At 47.2% G+C, this 23,232-nt stretch overlaps 1 protein-coding gene across 1 annotated transcript; it reads left to right on the plus strand.

Annotated features, from left to right (window-relative positions):
• Positions 1–1,176: 1,176 nt before the first annotated feature.
• Positions 1,177–23,211, plus strand: aldh1a2 (aldehyde dehydrogenase 1 family, member A2). The gene is made up of 13 exons (XM_027007407.3): positions 1,177–1,385; positions 9,721–9,825; positions 10,917–11,057; positions 12,322–12,451; positions 14,459–14,520; positions 15,028–15,156; positions 15,916–16,029; positions 19,145–19,247; positions 20,183–20,367; positions 20,751–20,915; positions 21,217–21,374; positions 21,793–21,867; positions 22,469–23,211. The coding sequence occupies exons 1-13, from the start codon at positions 1,269–1,271 to the stop codon at positions 22,539–22,541; spliced, it is 1,557 nt and encodes a 518-aa protein (XP_026863208.2). The 5' UTR covers positions 1,177–1,268; the 3' UTR covers positions 22,542–23,211.
• The last annotated feature ends 21 nt before the right edge of the window (positions 23,212–23,232 follow it).

The following is a 23,232-nucleotide window of genomic DNA, read 5'->3' on the forward strand; positions in this document are numbered from 1 at the left end:
AAGTGTTAGAAAACCGTGGACTCGCGGAGATAAAGTGTGAAATCGATTATTTGTTTTATTTATTTACGACATATGACCGTTTTTGTTGATGACTGTGGTTTTTTTTAATCTGTTTATTTATTTATTTTTATTTGTGTGTGTGTGTGTGCGCAAAGATGCTAAATCCCTAATTCCACTGTGGAAGTGTGAATGTCTGTGTCGGGTAATCCTTGCACTCTAAACTGTTCCAGGGTGTTAACAGAAGTTTTAGATGTCCTTAATGTTTATTGGATATTCTAAAGTAAACGTTAACTGAATCCCTGCGCTCCGGGAGGTAACTATTCTTCCTCACCAGACAAGGAAATAACGTGTGATCGCTTGATGTGGATAGCTGAAAAACATCCTGATGGGTGATATGTTACTGGAGCGTTTGAGTCGCTAGGCAAACGGACCATGCCAAAGAAAACTTTCGCGTTCATGTGATACTAGTTTTGCGCGCCCCATAGGAAGGCGAGACGGAATGGGTTGCCTGGTATACATATCAGTAGTACCTCTACTATAAACCTCTGTAATATCAATAAAATGAGTAAAACCACGCATTGTCAAAATCTCAGACAGTCCAGTAACGTCCTCGCTAACATTCTTCTCAGATGAAATGAAAAGGAAACATTTCTACGTTTATATATATATATATATATATATATATATATATATATATATATATATATATATATATATATATATGATTGATTGATAGATAGATAGATAGATAGAGAGAGAGAGAGAGAGAGAGAGAGAGAGAGAGAGAGAGAGAGAGAGAGAGAGAGAGTAGAAAAAACCTGTACAAAGTTTTAGATATGCCGGACTTTCAAATTATCACTTTCTTAACATCACGTAAATGTTATACATAAAGCCTTTGCGGCGTAACCTTGATTGCTAGTATTCTTAAATCATTAAATCAACAAACACGGACTAAATGATCAGTTATTATCACTTCCAAAAAACTTTTTGCTTTGAGGTATTTCTGATGCAGGCAAAGCGTAAAGTCTCCTCCACTGATTTTTTGGTCGGAAAAGTGGGTGGTATCTGCCCCCTCCTTATAGCCAGAGAGAGGGTGTTTATGTAAATGCTGGATTTTAATTATATTAGGGAGGACGGACTTATTCGCGGCCCAATAAAATTGGGCCAGTGCTGACACCTGCTTATAAACACAGGAAGGATTCCAAAGTCCTAATCACAAATCCGTAGAAAAAAACACCGGTAACTACAGAAGCGGAGATCCTGGCAGAATGACTTCTAGTAAAGTTGAACTCCCCGGCGAAGTGAAGACCGATCCATCCGCGCTCATGGCATCCCTCCAACTGATGCCCTCGCCGGTGCCCAACCCGGAGATAAAGTATACCAAGGTTCGTGAGACACTTTTAAACTACTTTGAAGTGTGATAAAGTACTCTAAACACTAGAATCGCTCAAAGTATGCGTTCCTGACACTTTAAAGTTAGCGCACGAAAATAAACTCAAGCGCAACTCAACTTTGCATGCCTATGGCATCTGACATTTATTCACTAGAAATGTACACTTTCCTTTACAGCGTTATATAAACAACTTCAGAAAGTACAATTTAAAACTGATAGCCTGAAATTGATAGCCTAGCCGAGTAGCAAACTCGTTCCTGTTCTGTTTGCTGTTTTGGTCACAACGTGCGCGTCATGTCGCGTTACAATTTGTTATTATTTCGCTGTAGACAAAGTTTTGCTTTTAAACGGGTTATATCGTTATATCGTTTATGCTTGTCTTTTTCACTGTCAGCGTCTTAAAACGCTCAGCGTTCGCTGTATGCGTCAAAACTTAAGCGTGACAAGTCAGAAGAATATAGCGCATTGTACTTATTTACGCCTGGCTGTGTTTTTCTGTAGATTGTAAACTAATGTGTAGTAAGTATGTATTGGAGGGTTGTGCTACCACATACCATTGTTTCATATCAGTTATGGCTTTAAACCAGAGTTGTCTGATAACAGCGTGCTTTTTCCTTTGTCGTTTGAATGATGGTGTTGCTCACATTCATGTGATATGAATTTACTGCAGTAGAAGTCGGTTAGTTTTAGGTGGGACCAGTTAGACCTTTTGGAATGCTGCATTTTCTTAAAGACGCAGAACTATGTTCAGCAGTCTATTTACAAAACTTCGATGTTGATGCAGAACTATCTCGTTTTCCGTAATTTAGACCAAGTCTCCCATTATCTTGATTGAACTTTTAACATTAGCCGCGCGTTGAGACTCTTATCTGCTTTCATCAGCCGCGGACCCGCGATAGCTCACACCCACACGGCCCTCCGTCGGGCATGACAATAAATCCACAGCTATATCATAAACCTTTCGGCGCTGCGCTGTTCTGTACATGGCTAGAAAGCGTGCTTAGTCTCTTAAAAGGCGAAAGAATGCATGGACATGTTGATAGTTAACAGGGAGGTTGCACGTGCGAACATGGTATGTGATATGGCAGGTTTTGCACATTGAACTACGACCCTTGGATCGCGTGTAATGTTTGCAGTGCCCACCGCATCACCCAGACAATGGTGATCTAGTGTGACGGTTATAGTTTTGCCAATTGAATAGTTTGAAATGTTCTTTACGTTTATATAATGCGTTAAACGTTATTTCGAGGTGGACAGCGTTGGACATTAGGCGGTTTAGCCGCAAAGCTTTATGTCCTGCTATAAAACCTATTCATCGTTCTTGATGAAAACTAACGCAGTGCGTCATAAGACCTTTTTTTTTTTTTTTTTTGCATGAATGACTTCCCGCCAGGGATAGCAAGGGACGTTGCCTGCACAGTAGCGCGCTGTGACCCACAGGACACTGTGCAAAGGGCGCTGCTAGTAACAGGGCCGCGGCTTCCTCTGTAACTACATATCTCATCCTGTGCTTGGTGCGCGGCCTCCCCTCTCCTGCGTGATGCGAGGAGAAAGGAGTGCGAGGTAGAGAAGAGCGGGCCTCGGTGTGTTAACCCCTAGGAATTTGAATTATCCACAGTGTTGGTTGTAGATCGGTGGTGATACTGATTGATGGGCATTAGTTACACGAGCACCCGTCGCAGCCTGTTACTGCTCTCTCTACCTGTCTCTCTCACACACATACGCACCGTTTATTTCTGCTTGTTGATATAAAGACATGCAGGCGTAATGAATGAGTCTTCATTTCTGCATTTTTTTTCTAAAGCAATTTTTAAAACAGAACTTCTCCTTGCGTAGTCCTAGCAAGTCACAGTCGGTCTGAATCGCTGTTTAATTTGCTTTGCCAAAGAGTATATCATCCGTATGTCAGCACCGCCAGTTTGTGAGTGAGAGGGCTGTTCATGCCTCCTTCAGCATGTTTGAGGCCTCCCACCACCTTGCTTTGAACCAGTGGTCTCGTCACATTGTCCAGCGCGTAGGTCCACTTGGACAGGAAGCCTGGCTGCAGCTTAGCTTGGCAGTGGACAAGAGAGGGACCCGGTCATCCTCCTTCCCCAGCGAGAGCATGGCACCCAGATGAAGCAGTCTAACTACAGCTGGCCATAACTACAGTTATGGTGAGAGGAGCTTATAAAGGTCACTGAGTGTATTAGAGACTAATTACATGTTTACCTTGTAGCTAAAATAGTAATGATATTGCCATTCTTCCACTGGTATGCCAAGAGATCGCTATCTCATTGCAATCTTATGGCCCTGTAGAGTAATTATAGCCCTAAGGAGATATATATATATATATATATATATATATATATATATATATATATATATATATATATATATATATATATATATATATATATATATATATATATATATATATATCATCATCACACACACTCACTCTCTCTCTCTCTCTCTCTCTCTCACACACACACACACACACACACACACACACATGTTCCTGTTACTTTCTTTGTCATTCTTCACCTAAAATCTGATTAGATTACTCATGCATGTCCCCAGCAGTCATTGTCTGGTTGTCTAGGTGTCTTCACAAGTTTATTAACACACTTCAGTTTCTTAACAAAACGTCAAAGGCTTTATTATTCCAGACATGGCCCCTGTCCATCCCTGTGACCTTCTCCACCTGGATACACAAACAAGTGCCACCCCCCCCCCCCCCCACACACACACACACACACGTACGTGTATTACCTGGCAATGATTTTACCTTCTGTGCTGACACTACCGTGTGTATGTATGTATGTATGTGTGTGTGTGTGTGTGTGTGTGTGTGTGTGTGTGTGTCTCAGCTTGTGAAAGATAAGAAAATGTTATTTATCTTCCCTCTGCACTGTGACTGCCCCTTTACACTTAGCAAGCTTTTCACACAGACACATCCCAATCCTTTGCTGGTTTAATTCTCACATCTATCGCTGCAGCCAGCACTACCCTGGTCTCATTTACAGCCTGCAAGCCAGAGATGAAGATCCCTTCGCCTTTTTTCCACCCACTGCCGGGCCGGCAGGGTAAGCGGACCCACGCGCTGTCTCTGCACGGGAGAGCTCCTCTCCTGAAGGTGGTCTCTGGGTGAGCTCAGGCCCGCTGTGCTGATAGCGGCACAGAGGAAGCCGTAAATTAGCCTCCTCTGATGGGGAGTTATTGATGTTTTCTCAGTTTGTGGCTCTCGGATGGCAGGGAGGGAGGGGAGGGGATGTTAGGAGAGCTATGTTACCCCCATGTTCTGGGGTAATAGATGGAGGCTCTAGTGCCTTTTCTATGGGCGAGAGACTAGGAGGAATCTCCATGCTAATTCCGCCTCCCACGGCGATGATGGTGATGAACTTGCACCATTCTCTTACTGAAGCAGACATTAAGAGACTTAACAAAAAACACTGATCCTTGCCTTTGATGTATTGCCTTTGACCTAAACATATTTCCATCTCTTGCTGATATGCTTTGCTAATGATCCTAGTCAGAAATCTTGTCCCTGTATAAACTCAAAAGTACAGCAAATGGATTTGGGTTAATATTTTACATATTGTTACATTGCGATGCACTGATTAGCTGATAAGATCGCATACTGTACTGAAATATATATAAACCACCGAAGTGTAGCTGAAGGATTTGGGCAGGTAAAGTAAGGTGGTTTAATATTAAACTGTGGCAGTGTGACTTGTGTCTGTGTGAGGTGGAGCTCACTGGGCCCTGCCTTTTTTTCAGCTCACACCCTATCATGACACACTTTGCAGAAAGTGGCACATTCACCTCATTATCTGTAATATTTACTGTAATATTGCTAACTGTCATTATGCTTCATCATGTTCATCAAGTTATGGTTTAATTATAGGGTGCGCTGCCTTTAGCGTCCAGTTCCTCATCACAACCTCCCCTTCCTCCTTCAGGCTGGTGTAATACAGCAATGGCCCTTTGTCCCACAGCCCCCCTGCATTCGCGGTTGAATTTCTCACCCTCTGCGTCCGCAGTTAAGGGGTTTTAGTCGTCCGCTGGGTGTGCGCTGGAGGGAGAGCTTTTGTAAACTAATCCGGGCGACAGCTTGTGCGAATGAGGTAGGCTTCATCAATCCGTCACTGGGTGAAGGACTGCGATGGTGGGAAAGGGGTGGGGGGTCTGGGGCTCCCCTGTTCTGGGTGCTCTCCGGCGGGTCGTAATATATGGCCATGTCTGGCTGTGGGGGTCAGCGGCCCTGCCTCACGAGAGCCTGACCCCCACTTCTGGAGTTTTTCACTTCAAAACGCGCCATCTCTCCCCGAGATCCACATCAAACAGCACCCAGGCTGAAGGCTGCAGTGGGAAACCGGTGATTTATTATAAGCATCACAGTGAGGACTCCCTCCATCCACCTCCTGGGCTTCTCTCTCATCTTTCCCTCCCGCTAAACCTCCTCCCCTTTTTTATTGCCTTTGGCGTTCTCTTCATTTCCCACTCTCTTCTTGGATAAACACGTTTTTGGAAAGATATATTTGTCCGTTCATTTTCAGTTACCAGTAATATGTTAGTCACTCTCCCCAAAAAACAAGAAATCAAAGGGGAAATTTATTTTTCTTTCATACTGCAAAGATTAGGGGAAAGTAGCAGCTAATTGATCCATCCAAAGGCCCACTGGTTAATTTTTCCTGCTGCAGAAGGATTAATCGCGCACAGCCTTTTCACTTGTGTCGCCCATATGTGCCTCAGCTTGCCTCCTCTGCATCGTCACCCAATGCAGAGCGGGGGGGGGGTCAGATAGTTGGGCTTTCTCTGTTAGCCTGGGACATGCTGGCCCTGTCATATCAGCAGCTTGGACCGCTTGCTGGAGTGAAGCTGTATATCATCGAAGAAGAGAGAGCAAGAAAGAAGGGGGGGGGGGAGAAAGCTCTTGGGTGAGAGTGAGACAGACTTGTGCCAGATTGACAGAAAAGACAAATGAAGTGAAATATTTGTGAAAAAACACATCTTGACTCATCATTGCTTCATTTCGAGCGCTCTTTTCCCATGCCGTTCCTGGGTCTGTAATGTTAACAACAGTCATTAGTGTCCCGAAATGCATCCATCGCCACTGCAGACTGCTACGAGTCACTCTGATAGACGAGGATGTGAAACTTCCTGTGTCGGCTGAGTCTGGTGCCGCAGGTGCTCTGCTAGGATCCGGCTGCCTCTGGAATCTTGGCCTGTTACATATAAACACATGCACGGCCTATATATTTCATTTTTAATTTTTTTTTTATTTTTCCCCTCCTCGCCTTCCCTGAAAAGGGCCCCGAAATGAGTGCCATTAAATAGTCCTCATCTGTGCGAGCCATGAGAAGGTGCTGGGGGCCAAACAGATGTGGCTTTGGCATCCTCTGCCCTCACTGCTGCTCTGCTTCGCTGCTGGGCCGAGCCCCCGGAGAGCGCGAGCCGATCGGCGTTCCTGCGACTGCTGGGAACATCCAGCCAGTCCAGAGCATGGTTCTCTCGCCTCTCTCCTTTCTCGTCGCTTCTAGCATTCCCACATGACCACACTCGGGCCTCTGCACTCCTGGCCGATACCACCCCCCCCCCCCCTTCCTGTGTGAAGTAAGGAGCTCGATAAAAATCTCAGTGCTATATAGAAGCAGAGCATTGTGCAGACGACGTGCTGTGAGTTCAGAATCTGTTTATAATAGGTATGTTTCATCGCCTTATTAGCACAGCAAACAAGGACTGTCAGAAGGCAGAGAGACTGGGGCAGCCTGAGCAGAAAAGCACAGGGCTTTGTAAATGCTTGCAGCTGTCTGGTAGTCCATGAACAAGGACTCTGCATGTCCTCACGCTGGACACTTTTCTCATCACCTCTGGCCTTGGGGTGATATAGCAAGGTCACGTGATGTCACATCACAAGCGCGTCCCTGTTTGTTTTTCCTCACCACGTTTGCTGAATGGGCGGCTTTTTTGGACAGAAACGCTAACACTCAGCACAGTTTATTTAAACTGAAGATAGCCTACAGTTTTTGCTTCCTTTTCTTCTTTTCGGCAGTAAGGACCATTCTCTGGTTGTTATGTTAGCCGACCACTTTACCATTCGCTGATCCACCAGAAGCGTCTCCGCTATTCAGCCTTGAGAATCTCCCCCCGTTGCCCCGCTGACGTCCGCGGGAGCAGAACGAAGAAAAGCGCAACGTTGATCGATCTGAAATTTCGCACCTTTGCACTCGTGTTCTTATCCTTTTCTTTTTGTCCGAGGGGAAAGCGAATCCTCGAGAGTTGATTTACGCCACAGCCGTGTCGCCCTTAATCAACTCCCTCAATAGGACGAGACAAAAAAATTGGGAGCGCCCCCCTGAGCCCGGCGCAGGCCGAGCCAAATGGCCTCCAGTGCTGGCTCTTTTTTAGCGCAGTGATTTAGGTGGCGGCCGTTAGCGCGGGGATACGTGCTGCGTTGTCGCCCGGCCCGCCACAGATCTGCTCCAGAAGAGCGACCCTATAAATAATAATAATTATTTAAAAAAAAAAAAAAAAACTAATTCTGTGCTCTCTGGCGGTTTTGTTGTTATTGTTTTTTTCAAATGGGAAACGAAATGCCTGACACTTTTATTAAGTGCTGTTAATGAGAGTAATGAAAGTGTGTCGCTCCCTAGGAGCGCCAGAGAGGGGTGTGTGTCTGTCTGCTGATCAGGGAGTCTAATGCAGAGGAGCTGAAGTGGAGTCTGGGTGAGTGCAGAGTGGTACCGGCTGATACCGAGCACCTACGCCATCCCTGAACGAACTGTTCGTGCCCAGGGTTTCGCTCTCGAAACCATGCCAACTCCTAGAGAGAGAGAGAAACAGAGAGCTCCATGCTGAAGACATAGCCTTGAAACGTTTCCAAATGAGCTATCATTTTATACCAGCTTTAACACAAGCACCCCTTACGGTTTGCAGCCAATTAAATTGTAGTTAAAGCCCGAAGGTTTACACGTTTACACGGTAAATACGTTGGAGGTCCGTGAGGGCGCGGGGCAGACTGTGCCTTGGCCTGTTTGAACACCTTCCTAAGCCTGACTGGAGGCAGAGCGCGAGTAGAAGTATATGTTTGCTTCGTGGTGCCAGCGCGTATTTTACTAACACCTCATCCGTCAGAGGTGCTGCCAGTGTCTGGAAACAATTCCCGAAGGCTTCTCAAGACCCAAACATGCCCGCTGGCCGGCGCAGCCAGCGCATTGGTACGTTTACATGCAGCGAGGCTCGAATTAAAATATTTGGCATTGCTATACAATCTGATCACACCTGACACGTCTGTTGTCTTAGAGGGAGCCTTTGATGTGGTTTTGCTCGTGGCGGAACACGGCGTGAACGGCGCAGTCCGGTCCTCCATTTGAAGTATTTTCCCTTCGCCTTTTATCGAGCTTAAAAAATGCAGGATTTGGGAATGCGAAGCGGTTGTTTAACGGACGGCTTCCTTTAACGCAGCGCAGAACCAGAGTGACACACGTGTTTTATGATCTCGTAAACGAGCAGCGATGTTGTGAAATCTGTGCGTGTGTGCGCGTGTATGGCTGTGTGTCAGTTTGCATATGTAATACATGTATGTATATGTGGTTTTGTTTCAGACAGAGTGTGTGTGAGAGAGAGAAAGAGAGAGAGAGAGAGAATGCACGTTTGTGTGTGTGTGTGTGTGTGTGTGTGTGTGTGTGTGTGTGTGATAGCGATTTATTTCCTCTCCTGCTCCCCCACTGCTTTCTGTCTGGTGACTGGATCACTCCCTAGAGACAGATCTACCACTACCCTGCAACACCACACCGGATTCCTAGAGATTCCCAGAGATTCCTCCCTGTGCGCAAGGCTTTAGGCATGCTGCAGATGCCCCTGCCCTCCCAGTCTGCTCTCAGACTCCAGCTACTTCACCTTACTTATCCCACCAACACACAACACCAGCACCACTGGTGAACAGGCACACACACACACACACACACACACACACACACACACACACACACACACACACACACACACACACACACACGCTCTTTCATCACCGACTTTTCTCACTGTAGCTCTTGCACTGAGATACATATGAATATGGCCTGCCATCCTGATTTTCAACTGCTCACGAGTCAAATCTTGGGTTCGGATTCAGTCAATTTTGAACATTCGTGCCCTGGCAGATTATTTGTATGTCTTTGGTGTCTGTGAGCTCTGACTCACCGGGTTCTGGCATTCTGCCGATCGGGTGAGGAGGTCTGGGGAGCAGTCCATCTTGCCATTGACACTGCGCTCTCCCCCTGGCCCCACTGTGCTAAACCTCCACTATGTGTCTTCTCTCTCCCTCTCTCTCTCTCTCTCTGCAGATTTTCATCAATAATGAATGGCATGATTCTGTGAGCAGAAAAACATTCTCTACGTACAACCCTTCCACAGGGGAGAAGATCTGTGATGTTCAGGAGGCAGATAAGGTGTGTGTGTGTGTGTGTGTGTGTGTGTGTGTGTTTATGTTTTGCTTTCTTTGTGTTGACCAAATGTTTCCACAGTACAATGTGGAGACATTTTTGTTAGTTTCCATCATGATAAATGTAACATTCCCCAAACAAAAATGTAGCTGTTGTTTTGAAAACTTTAAAGTAGTAAAAGCTTTCACTTTGAAAACCAAGGTTAAGATTACTTAAGTTAATAGTGCTTGCCTACAGAATACATAAGCCAATGGAACACCTCCATAAGTAATATGAAATATGAGAGACAGAGAGAGAGACAGAGAGTACCAGCTACAGAGAAGGTGATCCAGTGAACAGGATCGGAGAAATACAACACTGTCATTGAAATGGCGATGGCGATTTAGACTTCGGCTTCCAAGCTCTGTCTGACTAAGAATCCAAAGTGTGAGAGAGGGGCTTTAGAATGTAAAGTATGTGGATATGGGTGTGGGTGGGCTGGGCAGGTGGAGAAGGAGCGCGGATGAAGGAACCAATGAGTGTTCTGAACATGTGACTGCTAAAGCTATTTAGAGCAAAACTGAATTGGATGCATTTCATTTGTCCCAGAGGTGCACAACCACCTGTTTACAGGGTAGGTTTATACCCACCTGTTAATCACCTGTTTACAGGGTAAGGTTATACCCGACTATTAATCACCTGTTTACAGGGTAAGGTTATACCCGACCATTAAACACCTGTTTACAGGGTAAGGTTATACCCAACCATTAAACACCTGTTTCCAGGGCAAGGTTATACCCGACCACTAAACACCTGTTTACAGGGTAAGGTTATACCCGACCATTAAACACCTGTTTACAGGGTAAGGTTATACCCGACCATTAAACACCTGTTTACAGGGTAAGGTTATACCCGACCATTAAACACCTGTTTACAGGGTAAGGTTATACTCGACCAGTAAACACCTGTTTCCAGGGTAATTTTATACCCGACCGTTAAAGCAGTTCTCTCCCCCTTCTTACTCCCCCCTAGTTCAATCTCTCTCTTTTACTTTTTTTCTCTCTCCCTCTCTCTGTCACTCTTTCACTCCAACACCTCTCTCTCTGTCCGTCTCTCAGGCTGACGTGGATAAAGGAGTTCAGGCCGCTCGTCTGGCCTTCTCCCTGGGTTCTGTGTGGCGGGAGATGGACTCGTCTGAGAGGGGGCGGCTGCTCTCCACACTAGCAGACCTGGTGGAGCGGGACCGCGCCTACCTCGCTGTAAGTGTCCTACCATGGCAAAGGTGGCCCCATGTTTATCACAGAGCTGCACAGCTGTGGGCCAAAAGGGTCAGAGTCCAGCACAGTTTGGTGATTTCCCTGAAGGAACACACCTGATTCAAGTTATCAGTTAATTACCAGGTTTAGTAGATGTCTTAGACTAGAGAAATCACCAAACTGTGCTGGACTCTGGCCTTGTAGGACCTGAGTTGTGTGTCTTTGGCTTCAAACAAAGCCTCCAGTTCTATAGATCTACTACCCTTCAGATTTTAGTTCTAATCCATCTAACTATAATATTCAGCTGCTACTGAAGGCCTAGATTAATTGTACCAGGCATGCATCTCTGCACAGGGGTAGACTTTCAGCACCGGAGCTGGGCACCCCGTGAGGTTCTTTATGGGAAACACATGTGCCATAGGCTGTTGCTCACACCTCCTGGCTGTGGTTAGCTACGAGCAGGACAGATCCAGCAGGACTGAGAACCCGGAGTAGATAATGCCGTTCACAAGCGTCTAACGAGAGGCCGACTGTCCGGCGCGGCCGCCCGTAGCCCGACCTGGCAGGGGTTGCCGGCCTTGTCTGCCTAACAAGTTTGATTTATAATGCAAATGTCCAAACTCCCTTGTACGAGGGACCACTGGGGTGGGACTTGTGACCTTTGGGTGCTAACGATCATAGCACCTAGAACTCGAGGAGAAAAGATTAAAGAGGTTCCGTTGTGTCATGGTGCGTTGGACCTCTGTCCTCATCTTTGGCTTGCAGCTCTGATGGGCTCTGACCAGCAAGCTGGTGTGGGGAGGTTTAAAAACAAAAGCACCATGGCAGTTAGAGTTCTTTAAAGGAGAGAGGGGATGCTGCAGCCATCTTGAAGAAACTTTTCCAGCACTGCGGGTGAGCTTTCACCTTAAATGGGCTAAACTGGTGTTATTTTTTACTCCCCAATTCTGAACAAGTGTCAGAGAGAATTACTCTGGAGGAGAAACATAACGTCCATGGGGTTGTGATTAAGCTTTATATCAGTCTAATCCCTGTCTGATAAGAAATCATGGCTTCCTGACACAGAGATAACAAAGCCCTCTCCACTGCTCTGCATGTATAAGTATTGTGTTTCCCCAGTGGGGCAGGTATAAACTGTGGGCCTTACTTGGATAAGTCTCAAATGCAGTTTTTGGGAGGGGGGTGTCAAATTTTATCCCCATACGTGATTTTTCATCACACTCCTCCACCCTCGTTTCCTCTCCTCATCTTTCCTGCCTCCCCTCAGACCCTGGAATCTTTGGACACTGGCAAGCCTTTCCTCTCCTCCTTCTTTGTGGACCTTCAGGGAACAATTAAGACACTGCGGTATTTCGCTGGCTGGGCCGACAAGATCCACGGATCCTCCATTCCAACTGGTAAGGTGACCCCTGCGCTGTCTCACGTCCCATAGCCCCACAGACCCCGAGGGGAGGCATAGCAGGTGATGTGCAGACGCTAAAGCAGGACAGGAAGACGCAGAGCTCAGTGAGAGGGTGGGGCTTCACTCGAAGGGCGGAGATGTTTAGGATGGGACTGAGGAAGGGAAATAGGCTTGTGTGACGCGTAGTTCCACGACTTGTTCTCCTGTCATGCTAGGGTGTGGTGGGAGGTGGTGCTAGGTGAAGCAAGAGTGTAGCAGAGAGACCGGCCGGTGCTGGGTGTTTTCTTTGTGACCCACAGGACATGCTATGGGGTTATGGAGGTGTTTGGAGGGTAAACACACTGGGTCCCTCAGCAGTTATAAATCTGCACACTAATGGCTGCCCTCCTGCTGAGCGCCACCACCGGTGGAGCACAGTGACAGCTCCGGGGCCGGGGTGGCCCCAGGGGGCATTGGGGGGCTGTTCTGGCTAATTTAGCTGCTTGAAAGAGACATGGCGTGGGGTCTGGACACTACAGGACAGGAGTGTACATGTAGCTCTAATATCAGAGCACAGCCATTAATGCGTGTGTGTGTGTGTGTGAGTGGACGTTTTGGGGGCGACTGTGTAGCCGTCTCACAGGGGCCCCATGTGAGGGCCATGTGGGTTAAAGAGAGGACTGGGGAGGACAGGATGTGTCTAGTGTTGGGCGTCTGGGCGTCTTTGTCTCTCAGTCTGTCCCCCTCCCCTGACCCATCACTGGGGCTGTCTCCCACACTCATTCATGGGACTCCTCACTGCAGGGTCTCCTGCAGGTTAAGATCACGTCCACCGAGTCGCCCTGCACTCAGATGTGGTCTGCGGGAGATGATTCAATGTTGGCAATTAGTGTCTGTTCATTTTCTCTATATTGCTGAGGGTTACATGTTAGTGACAGTGTAATAAACCTTTTTAAAAAGGGCACCAAGTAAACAAAGAGCGCCCCTAAAAAAGGTGTCCAGAACAAAACACACGAAACCAAGAGCTTGACCACCAAAATCAAAGTTTCCAGGAACCTCTTAAAGCCATAGACAGATTTCATATTTCACAGGTTTCCGTGTGCTGTCAAGGATATCTCCAGCTGGTGTATCCCTGGGAACGCAGACAGAACATAGAGCATAGTCTCTGCATTCAGAGAGATAACCGGATGACCAGATGTAATGAAGAAAGGAGAGGACTCTTGGTGGTGAGGCATTTGGTACTTTCAGAAATGGACTCTCCATGCCATGCTTATTCCAAGCGGTAAAACGTCCCTGGCCCTGCCTCACTCGCTCGCCCTCGCTAACTGTGTCTCAGTGAGCGCACCGCATCATAGAGCCTTGTCACAGTCCAGGCTAGAAATCAAAGGGCAGGTTGAGGGGGGAGAGGGTCAGCCACACCCCCCACCCCTCCGACCCCTCCCTGCCAGCCCCTTAGTGAGCGCGCTCACCACTGCGCCTTTGTTGTGCTGCTAAGCCAAACTGGCTCGGTGGGACCTCGCTGCGTTTTGCTTTATTTCATCTCCAATCTAATCCGTAATAGAATTACACCGCAAACAAACAGCATGTATTTCTTTGGCCCACTCTTATCTGGCCACCGGGGGAGTTAAATCTTTGGCTCTGCCCCGGGGCCGGCTCGGCCCAGCCAGTGGATCACTCTTGCCAGAGCTGGGGCGTGTTCGCCGGCCTCGCCAAACGTGCGGCTGGAGAAATCCACATAGTCACGATTTCCTTCTGTTTGGTGGAGATCGGATATGAAGGAGGAGGACTGCTCCTGACCTCTGAGCGCTGTTCCTCTTCTCTAGGCTCCCTCCAAGTGCAGCTCTCCAAAGCTTGATGGTTTTGCTTATCCATTACCTTCTTAAACCCTTACCTGCGCTACGAAGGCACCTTCATCTCCTGGTGATTGAAAGCCGGCAGGTGATGTTCTGTTATTAAAGCTCTGTGGTCTGTTTCAAACCTTCCTGAACCTGTTTAAGGTGTCCTATTCTCTGATCTCTCACAGATGGAGGGTATTTGTCGTTCACCAGGCATGAGCCAATCGGAGTGTGTGGACAGATTATCCCGGTGAGTGTATTGTTTTTTGTTTTGTTTTTTTAAGAATATACCAGAATGGCTTGGGTGGACAACATTTGTCGAGACTTTGTGAAGGTTACTAAGTCTCTAAATACAAATACAAAGTGAGTGTGAGAAAGAAAGAAAGTGAAAGCAAGACCAAAGAAAACAATGAGGAAGATTATGGAGCTTCATGCTTATCGCTGTATCTGAAGGTGTCGTGACTACTCTTTTGGTGTGGAACAGCATGAGTGCATGTGGCATACGTCAGACATTTCTTGCTCTTTAAAGAGTTCAAAATAAGCATTCTCAAGCTACAGAGGCAGGGAGTGACTGGCCTCTTACAATGTGTGAGTGGGCGAAAAGACTTAAGTGACTCATCATCTCCTGGACTGTGATATGCGTGGGTACACCAGTGGGCAAAAATCTGAGGGTGGGATGTTCACAGGAACAAAAACAATGAAACTATCTGTGTGTGTGTGTGTGTGTGTGTGTGTGTGTGTGACTGTGCACGCACAGTGGAACTTCCCTCTGATGATGACGGCGTGGAAGCTTGGGCCAGCTCTGTGCTGCGGGAATACGGTGGTCCTGAAGCCGGCTGAGCAGACCCCCCTCACATGCCTGTACATGGGTGCTCTGATCAAAGAGGTACAGAACGCGGGCATCGCGCGACGCCCTCAGCAGCCTTGGCCCGCAATCAAAGGCCCGCTGGCACACGTCTGCTGTAATGTAGCGGGCCAGTGACCACACAGGCCTCTGATCAAAGACACGCGACGCAGTCATAATGCCGCTCTCGCAGGGCAGCAAGATGACATGTCAGCACTAAGTGCCTGACTCAGGGGCTGACGCGATCTGTCCGCACACACGGCAGTGGCATTTACAGTAAAGTCGTCCGCCCTCGTTTTCGCCCAAAACGCAGCATTGCGTTTCACGAATGCGGCCTGTGGTGCCACCCAGGGTTTCAAGGGCACTGGTCGTCAGCGGAGGCCAAATTCACGACCTCTTAAATCACGGTCCACGGATCATGGCTGATCTGCCCCCGTCACAAAGAAAAACACAACTTCTTCCTCCTTTTCCTCCTCTTCATCTCCTCATCTCCCGAGCTGTTGTTATTTCTCCGCCTCTCCCTTTCTGTGGAACTCTGACTCTTGCCCTCTCCTCTTCCTTTTGATGTTCTGTCCTCTCACTCTCTCTCTGGGCCTGGAGGGACGCTGGGTTGGGTCTGGATTCCCCCACTATGGCCCATGGTGTTTTTGGCTCGATCTGCGCTCTCTCTATTTCTCTCTCTCTCTCTCTCTCTCTCGCTCTGTGTCTCTTTCTCTCTCTCTCTCTCTCTCTCTCTCTCTCTCTCGCTCTCGCCTTTTCTCTCCCAACTGAAGATTGTTTCCTCTTCATTTGTTTGCACAGGCTGGGTTTCCACCAGGGGTGGTCAATATTTTGCCAGGCTATGGGCCAACCACTGGAGCCACCATCGCATCCCACATGGGCATCGATAAAGTGGCTTTCACAGGATCCACAAAGGTAGGTTTCCTTGAGTACTAAGAGGGGCAAAATCCCACCTGCCAGTTCCTCCCGCACCCTGGAATGACGGTGGTGACGGAAGTGTAATGGAGTCCTGCACTGAGCCGTGAGCAGACGGAGCTGAGAGGCAGTGCAGTGGTTCCAATGGAAACTAAGGAAATCTCTGCTGTCTCCTACACAACAGACACAGTATAAAACTGTGTCAAACACACACACTCTCTCTCACATATGCCAAGAGTACCCATGTGGAAAATGTGGGGGAAAAGGATCATGAGTTTATATATATTGGCTGTCATAATACATGGCATTGTTTACATTATACCCACATTTATACTCAATTAGCCTACACATTTTAAGCCTCAGTTTACATACTTTGTTTGTTAAGGAGCTATTATCATTTTAATTTGAAATGTTGGTTCTATACACGAGTCTTTAGAGAGTGTATACAGGTCTTTTGCATATGGGTACTGGCCATCTTTTAAAATGATTTCTAGTTCTGGCTGAACCTCTAAATCCACACCAGAATGACATGAAGATAAAGTATGATACTCTTGACAATACGCTTGACAGGTAAACTGATAATCAGACAGCTGTCTCGCTGTCCTGTGCAACACGCCGTGGCAACTTGGCAGTCCCTTGACTGTCCCATCGATCACACACAGGCGCCTTGAGTGTCGACTTGCGCGATAACCGTTCGACCCCCAGTGCCCTTAGACTGTCAGTCCTGGAAACTGTAGTTAATAAAAAGCCAGTTTTTGTGAAGGACTTGCCATCTTAGGTATGGAATGTCAGAAAGAAAACAGAGAAACATGTCGTACTGGGTTGTTTGATCCAGCCATCTTGCCGAATGAGAACACAAAGTCTGTGCTGACATCTCACTGTAAACAGTGATCATTTCTAGCGCCAAAACGCACGTTGCTTGCTTTGCGAGCGTCTTTTATGCTTTTCTAAGCGTTTACGGCATGTCGTAAATCTACCTATTTTAGCACTTGTTTTGATTTGGTCCCGAATATCCTTCAAAAGTATTTGTCGTAAATCGAGCAGGATTTGGTGGTGTTTAGAAAAGAACTAAGGTTTATGGCCCTTTTGGCTCAGCTTGAAAACGTGTTTATTCTTATTTTTGAAATAAACATGGAAGAATTACGCAGTTTGTGTGTAACTCAGAAGTTCTGCAAAGCCAGAAGCAGAAACAGACTCTGAACATAAATCCGCCATATTGGCTTCACCGATGAGGACACAGAGACACTATAACAAGCAGAAACTGTGGTCTAAGTGCCTTTGTTATTGCTGAGAAAGCTTTTTGCTTCTCCCTGAGAAATTACGGCAATGCTATTTCCCCCTTATCAGTTCTTGGACCCGATGACCAATGCTCAAATTGAAACTGTTCTGACAAAGCATGCAACAAGTGGCACATGTGACATAAGCGTGTTGAGGTCATTAGTCACTATATAAAAATGCCATCACTCAAAGAGCAGCACCGCCCCCCGACCCGCCCACTGCGCTCCACGCCCTCCACTGACAGGAAGCCCTCAGCACCACCCACTTTCCCTTACGTGCGGCGGGAGGCCACCCAGTGCTCGACCTTAAAGCTCCTACTGTCTGTCTCTCCCCTCTATGTCTCACTCTTCATCTGTCTTTCTCTTCCTGTCTCACTCTTTTTCCCTCCCTAAATCCTGGAGAGAATCCTGGCGAATCTCTGTTCCTTTTTCATTCTTTTCCTGCCTCTTGTTCTGTTTCCTTCCCCGCCTCCCTCTTTCTTCTGCCTATTTCTTTCTCCATCTCACTCTACATCCTCCAGAGCGGCTCTCATATATTTAGTTTTCTCCTTTAATCTGGAGCTGATTAGAGGGACAGAGCGAGAGCCCGTGCTGACAGAGTTGGTACATGCATAGACTCTGACTCACCTCATCCACATGCGTGCGCATATGGGTGCAGGCAGAAGCAGGAGTGGCTGATATGGTTTAGCTGCCCCAAAGCCGCCTTGATCACCTGTCCTCACTCCCTTGGATACAGAGTGCTACAGGAGACAAGGGGCTATACGTAAAGTGCACCGTGCAGCACACAGCTAAGCCTCCACCACCAGACTTTACGAACAGACCACTTGACACAAAGCTGGCTACAGCTCGCAGCTCATGGTGTGTATTCTGGAGCAGAGCCACGTTCATTACTGCAGGCTGATATAAACACTATCATGGCCTCTGTCTTCTCCTCTCTCCACTTCTCTCTGTGCTATCTGATTGAAAACAGAGAGAGAAAATATTCAGTCTCAGCAAGTGTGTTGAGGGTGGGTTTTTTTTTCCATCTTCTTCTTTTTTGTCTCCCAATGTTTGCTTGTGGTCTGGACTGGCACTTGCAGAGCAGTGTTGCAGAGAGCAGCGCTCACAGTGAGCTGGGAAACCCCAGGGAAGAGTGGTGCGGCGAGGCAGTACCACAGACTCACAGCCCTGCAGCCCTTCAACCTCCACGGGCCACCGTGAGAGTCATGCCCTAGCTCACTGCTCCATCCCTTGGCCCTACCTAACATGGCCCTGGAAGCTTCAACCTGCTTCAGCTTCAAACCGGGCTGGTGAAATGACGACACAGTAGTCTGGTATTTAAATGATTCTATTGGAGAATCATTAGAATCTAGCAGAGTTAACCAACCATACCCTGCTCTGTCCTCTAAAGATGCTTTCATTTGGCTCGTCTCATCAGCCAAGCCAAGCACAGCGCAGGACTTTTATTTATTTCCTCCACCTTCCTAAGACGTTTTGTTATGTGGAGCACCCCACGCAGACCTGTGGTTAGCGTCTTCCTGTTCTGGTTTAAACAACAAATCCTGCTTTCTGTTGGAAAACACTGAATAAAAGATATCCCCCCCAAAGATGTCCTCCAGGGTCACAGAGAGCTATGCTGGCCACACGCAGAGGCCGTTCCGTGGCTTCAGCTTGGCCCTGCAGCAGTCGGGGGGTGGGGGGGGGGGTGTGGTTAGAGGACCGGACGGGTTGTTTGGGCTGCAGGATTTATTAACGAAGGCGTCCCACGGTTACACGCAGATTTAGTGCAGGTCCATGACGGCGGTCTCTGCAACTAAAAGCCTCTTTCTGTTCTGCCTCCCCCTTCCCTCCCGAAACAGGTCGGCAAGCTGATCCAAGAAGCAGCTGGAAAGAGCAACCTGAAGAGAGTCACGCTGGAGCTGGGAGGCAAGAATCCCAACATCGTTTTCGCAGACGCTGATTGTGAGTGGTGGTTTATGGCCCTGCCCTCCTGTTGTCCTGCCGTGACAGTATGTACACAGGTGCCACCTCAGTAGGCTTGTTTGTCACTCGTTGATAACATCAAAGACCAAGGTCCTAAGGGGGATTTTCACGTAATGTGACAACAGCATTAGTTGCTTGATACTCTGTGTATCTGAGTGTGTTAAATTTACAAGCTTATCTCCATGAGCGCCAAGCTCCGTTATGCTTGCTAAACTCAGCAGACGATGTTCAATGAAGCATTTTGTTTCAGAAGAAGGGCTTTTCCCGTATTGGTCTGCTGTGATTGGAATTAGATTAAATTAGGATGAATCTGATTCTCAGTTGCACTCGGGAGTCTCTTGGTGAACACCAAGCCCGCAGCTCTAAGTGGTTAGAGGCATCGGCTGGTCCTTTTAAATGCTTTCAGCAGGCGCGAGTGGGGCTCCCTCCTGCCCGTAAATCACCAGAATGGACTGTGGCCCCGTCCGGACACATCCCAACACTGCCATAAATCCCACTGCTCCATTAACCCTTTGCGTGCCAGCCAGGTCTCTCCCCCTCTGGCATCAGATGTCACGTAACCCACCCCATCAATCTGGTGGATGGTTTTGTTGTATCGTAATGTTAATATGCGTCTTTCACGTGTAGCCATGAACACATGAGGGGAGTGAGACTGCAGCTGGAATAGGATGTGCTTTGTCCATGGAAATAGGCATTTTAGGTCATATCTGAGGATTTAGTCATTATGGTGTATGTTACATGGAAAAATCCCAAAATCCATTTGGTAATCTTTAATCTCTGATGCAGTAAAGCAATGTACACGTTTAAAGGTGTATCTGTCATGTGCAAACAAGTCTCCCCTTGAATTCTTTGTTAAACGTCCTATCTTTTCCCTTCTCTGCCTCTGTCTGTCTCTCTCTCTCGCTCTCTCTCAGTGGATTCGGCTGTGGAGCAGGCTCATCAGGGTGTGTTCTTTAACAGTGGACAGTGCTGCACAGCAGGGTCCCGTATCTTTGTGGAAGAGCCCATCTATGATGAATTTGTGCGCCGGAGTGTGGAGAGGGCAAAGAGGAGGATAGTGGGTAGCCCCTTCGACCCCACCACTGAGCAAGGACCTCAGGTACAGCCATGCCTCATGTTTAAACATGCATAATGATCGCCGCCAAAGAGAAAGGTTTTACCCATCATTGGTACTAGCAAGTACTCGATTGATGTATGACGTCCATTTAGTCATCACTGATTGTAGGTTGTAATATATATGTATATATATCACACACACACACACACACACACACACACACACACACACACACACACACACACACACAATGACATCTAGTGGTATCGTCCAGAGATATTACCACAGATTAAAGATTTGGAGCTCTGATGCTTCCGTATACTGTGTAAACTATACATACTATGTACCTCCATACACTGTAAAACATTATTGCTGCCTTTTCTCTATTTTCTTTCTCTATTGCTGCATCACTCTCTCCCTCTCAGATCAGTGCTGAGCAGCAGCGGTGTGTGTTGGAGTTCATCGAGAGTGGGATCAGTGAGGGTGCAAAGCTGGAGTGTGGGGGAAAAGCCCCCTTCTCCAAGGGCTACTACATCCAGCCCACGGTCTTCTCCAATGTGCAGGATCACATGCGCATTGCCAGAGAGGAGGTGAGCCTGCCCGCCTCGTCCGCGGATCATACCTGGCTCTCCGCTCCCAACCCCCCGATGCCCCCCAACACGGTCGGAGCTGTCTGGAGAATCATCCTCTCGGTGTCTTGCTCTGGTTGTTGAGAGCAATGGCTTTTGTGTTAGCAATGCAAAAAGGAAAAACAAACATGTTTTCAGTCTTTCTGACTGACTGACTGTTCCTCATTACTGAACACACACACGATCCATCCTCATAATGAGCTCTTTCCAGCTGGGTGTCAGAAGCTTGTTTGCTGATGCGACTCTCTTTACTCTGTGGTAGATATTTGGGCCGGTTCAGCAGATCATGAAGTTTAAGACGATCGAGGAGGTCATCGAGCGGGCCAACAACACAGAATATGGCCTGACCGCCGCCGTGTTCACCAGCGACATCAGCAAAGCCATGGCAGTCTCCACAGCCGTGCAGGCCGGCACAGTTTGGTGCGCCTTGCTTCCAGATTATTTATAGGAGCTGTTTCATGTTTACTGTAATGCACATCAAAAAATAAATAAATAAATAAATAATGAGCTTTCATATTGCTTTGCCAACTGGCGACTTTGATCGCTAAGATTTCAAGTGTCAAGTTGCATGTTGGCACACTTTCGACAGATGGCACAGTTTCAGAACCCCGGCATGATGCAGCCAGCGACTGTCTGTCTCGTTTACTTGTCATTTTGCAAATGAATGATTAATTGTCATCCCAGGACCTTGTGTAATTAGAAAGCAAAGGAAAACAGCTGCAAAGTGGTCGATTGCTGAATGGTTTTCCAAACTCAGTGAAGCTATGTGAAAGTGTGCCAGATGAACAAGGACAAACAATGCTAAACTGTGGTGCTTTCTGCTTTGTTTCATCTCCAGGATAAACTGCTTTAATGCTCTGAGCTGCCAGTGTCCCTTTGGAGGATTCAAAATGTCAGGCAATGGCCGCGAACTGTGAGTGCGCCTGTCTGTGATTGGCATACTCTAGTACCTGACTTGCTTCTTGAATAATAAGAAGTGGCTGACAGTAAACTAATGAGTTGAATTATATAGCCTATGTCACCTAGCCGAGTATCAGGCTACTATTTAGTATTTATTTAGTATTTAGGCTCCAAGTTCAGGCTTCTGCATAGGCACCCTGTGTTGCAAACTTGCATCCTTCTGCAAAGATTATCAGAAACATAGAATGACCAAACACTCCATTTGACCTATAATAAGATCTGGGCACCATGTCATAATGTTTCCTCTGGCAGCTTCCTGTGTCTAAAGGAAGCATATTCAAGTTTTCACCAAGCAGTTATCTTCCATTCACATGGCGTCCCAATTTCCAAGTTTGACCAGGGATACCTTACATTTCAGAAATGACTGTATAACCATAAAAAAATGTTTAGGATGATAGAATTTCATTTCAATGTAAGACAAAATGTATTCAATCTGTATAAATATATTATATATGAGTTGTGTCACTGCATAGACAAGTTAATGGATGGGCCCCTAACAAGCACTTTGAGGAAGTGAGTGTGATTCTGTACTGATGGGGGGTTCTGTTTTGCAGGGGTGAGTACAGTCTGAGGGAGTACACCGAGGTGAAGACCATAACAGTCAAGATGCCTGGGAAGAACTTGTAAAAAGTGTTCCTAACAGAGCAAAGACTTCCGCTGGGCTCACAGCCCATCGGCCAGGTCCAGTGGTTCTCGTGCACCGTGTCCCACTAACCCACCACCACCAGCTATCTCAGCCTGGCGCTGCCTCTGGCCTGCGTCCTCCTCCCACCTCCATAATGCCAGCATCCTGTGGCCACTTCGCAGTTCCTTATGTCCACCTTAACTCCCACCCCCCCATTGTGGCCTCCCTCCACCGGCTCCCTTAACTACACTAAAGCACTCGGAGAGGGTGGGGGAGGGTCACCACATGCGCCACTAAGCCACTCCGCCTCCGGTGTCCTGACGCTCACAGACGGCAGCATCTCCCGCTCTCCTGCCAGGACCACGGCCCTGCGTTTGGGGGTGCAAGATGTGTGAAGGGCGGCAGTGTCAAACCTCAAACGTAACTTTCCTGTGTTTCGATTCACTGGTTAAAATTTGCCACTGTCTTTCAGTTTTTACTAAAACCACTGAAGCTCTCCGTCTCAGTAAAGAAAAGAAGGATGTGATCTTTTGTTAAGTAATAATTTTTAAAAATGTTAATTGTTTAATTGTCGTGTGTTTTTGCTGTTTTGCTCTTATGGCGTATAACTCTGTGTTGATGTGTTGACCAATGTAAACAAATAATTTACCTCATAAAAAAAAAAAAAATTAATATGAAAATGCATTTTACACA

This window comes from Electrophorus electricus, chromosome 23 (assembly GCF_041902795.1).
Source record: "Electrophorus electricus isolate QZ-2024a chromosome 23, ASM4190279v1, whole genome shotgun sequence".
NCBI classification, from domain to species: domain Eukaryota; kingdom Metazoa; phylum Chordata; class Actinopteri; order Gymnotiformes; family Gymnotidae; genus Electrophorus; species Electrophorus electricus.

Coding starts and splice junctions, on each gene's coding strand:
- aldh1a2 (XM_027007407.3), top strand. CDS start 1,269: ATGACTTCTAGTAAAGTTGAACTCCCCGGCGAAGTGAAGACCGATCCA. Junction 20,368..20,750: donor CCACTGAGCAAGGACCTCAG/GTACAGCCATGC, acceptor TCTCCCTCTCAG/ATCAGTGCTGAGCAGCAGCG. Junction 21,868..22,468: donor TCAGGCAATGGCCGCGAACT/GTGAGTGCGCCT, acceptor TCTGTTTTGCAG/GGGTGAGTACAGTCTGAGGG.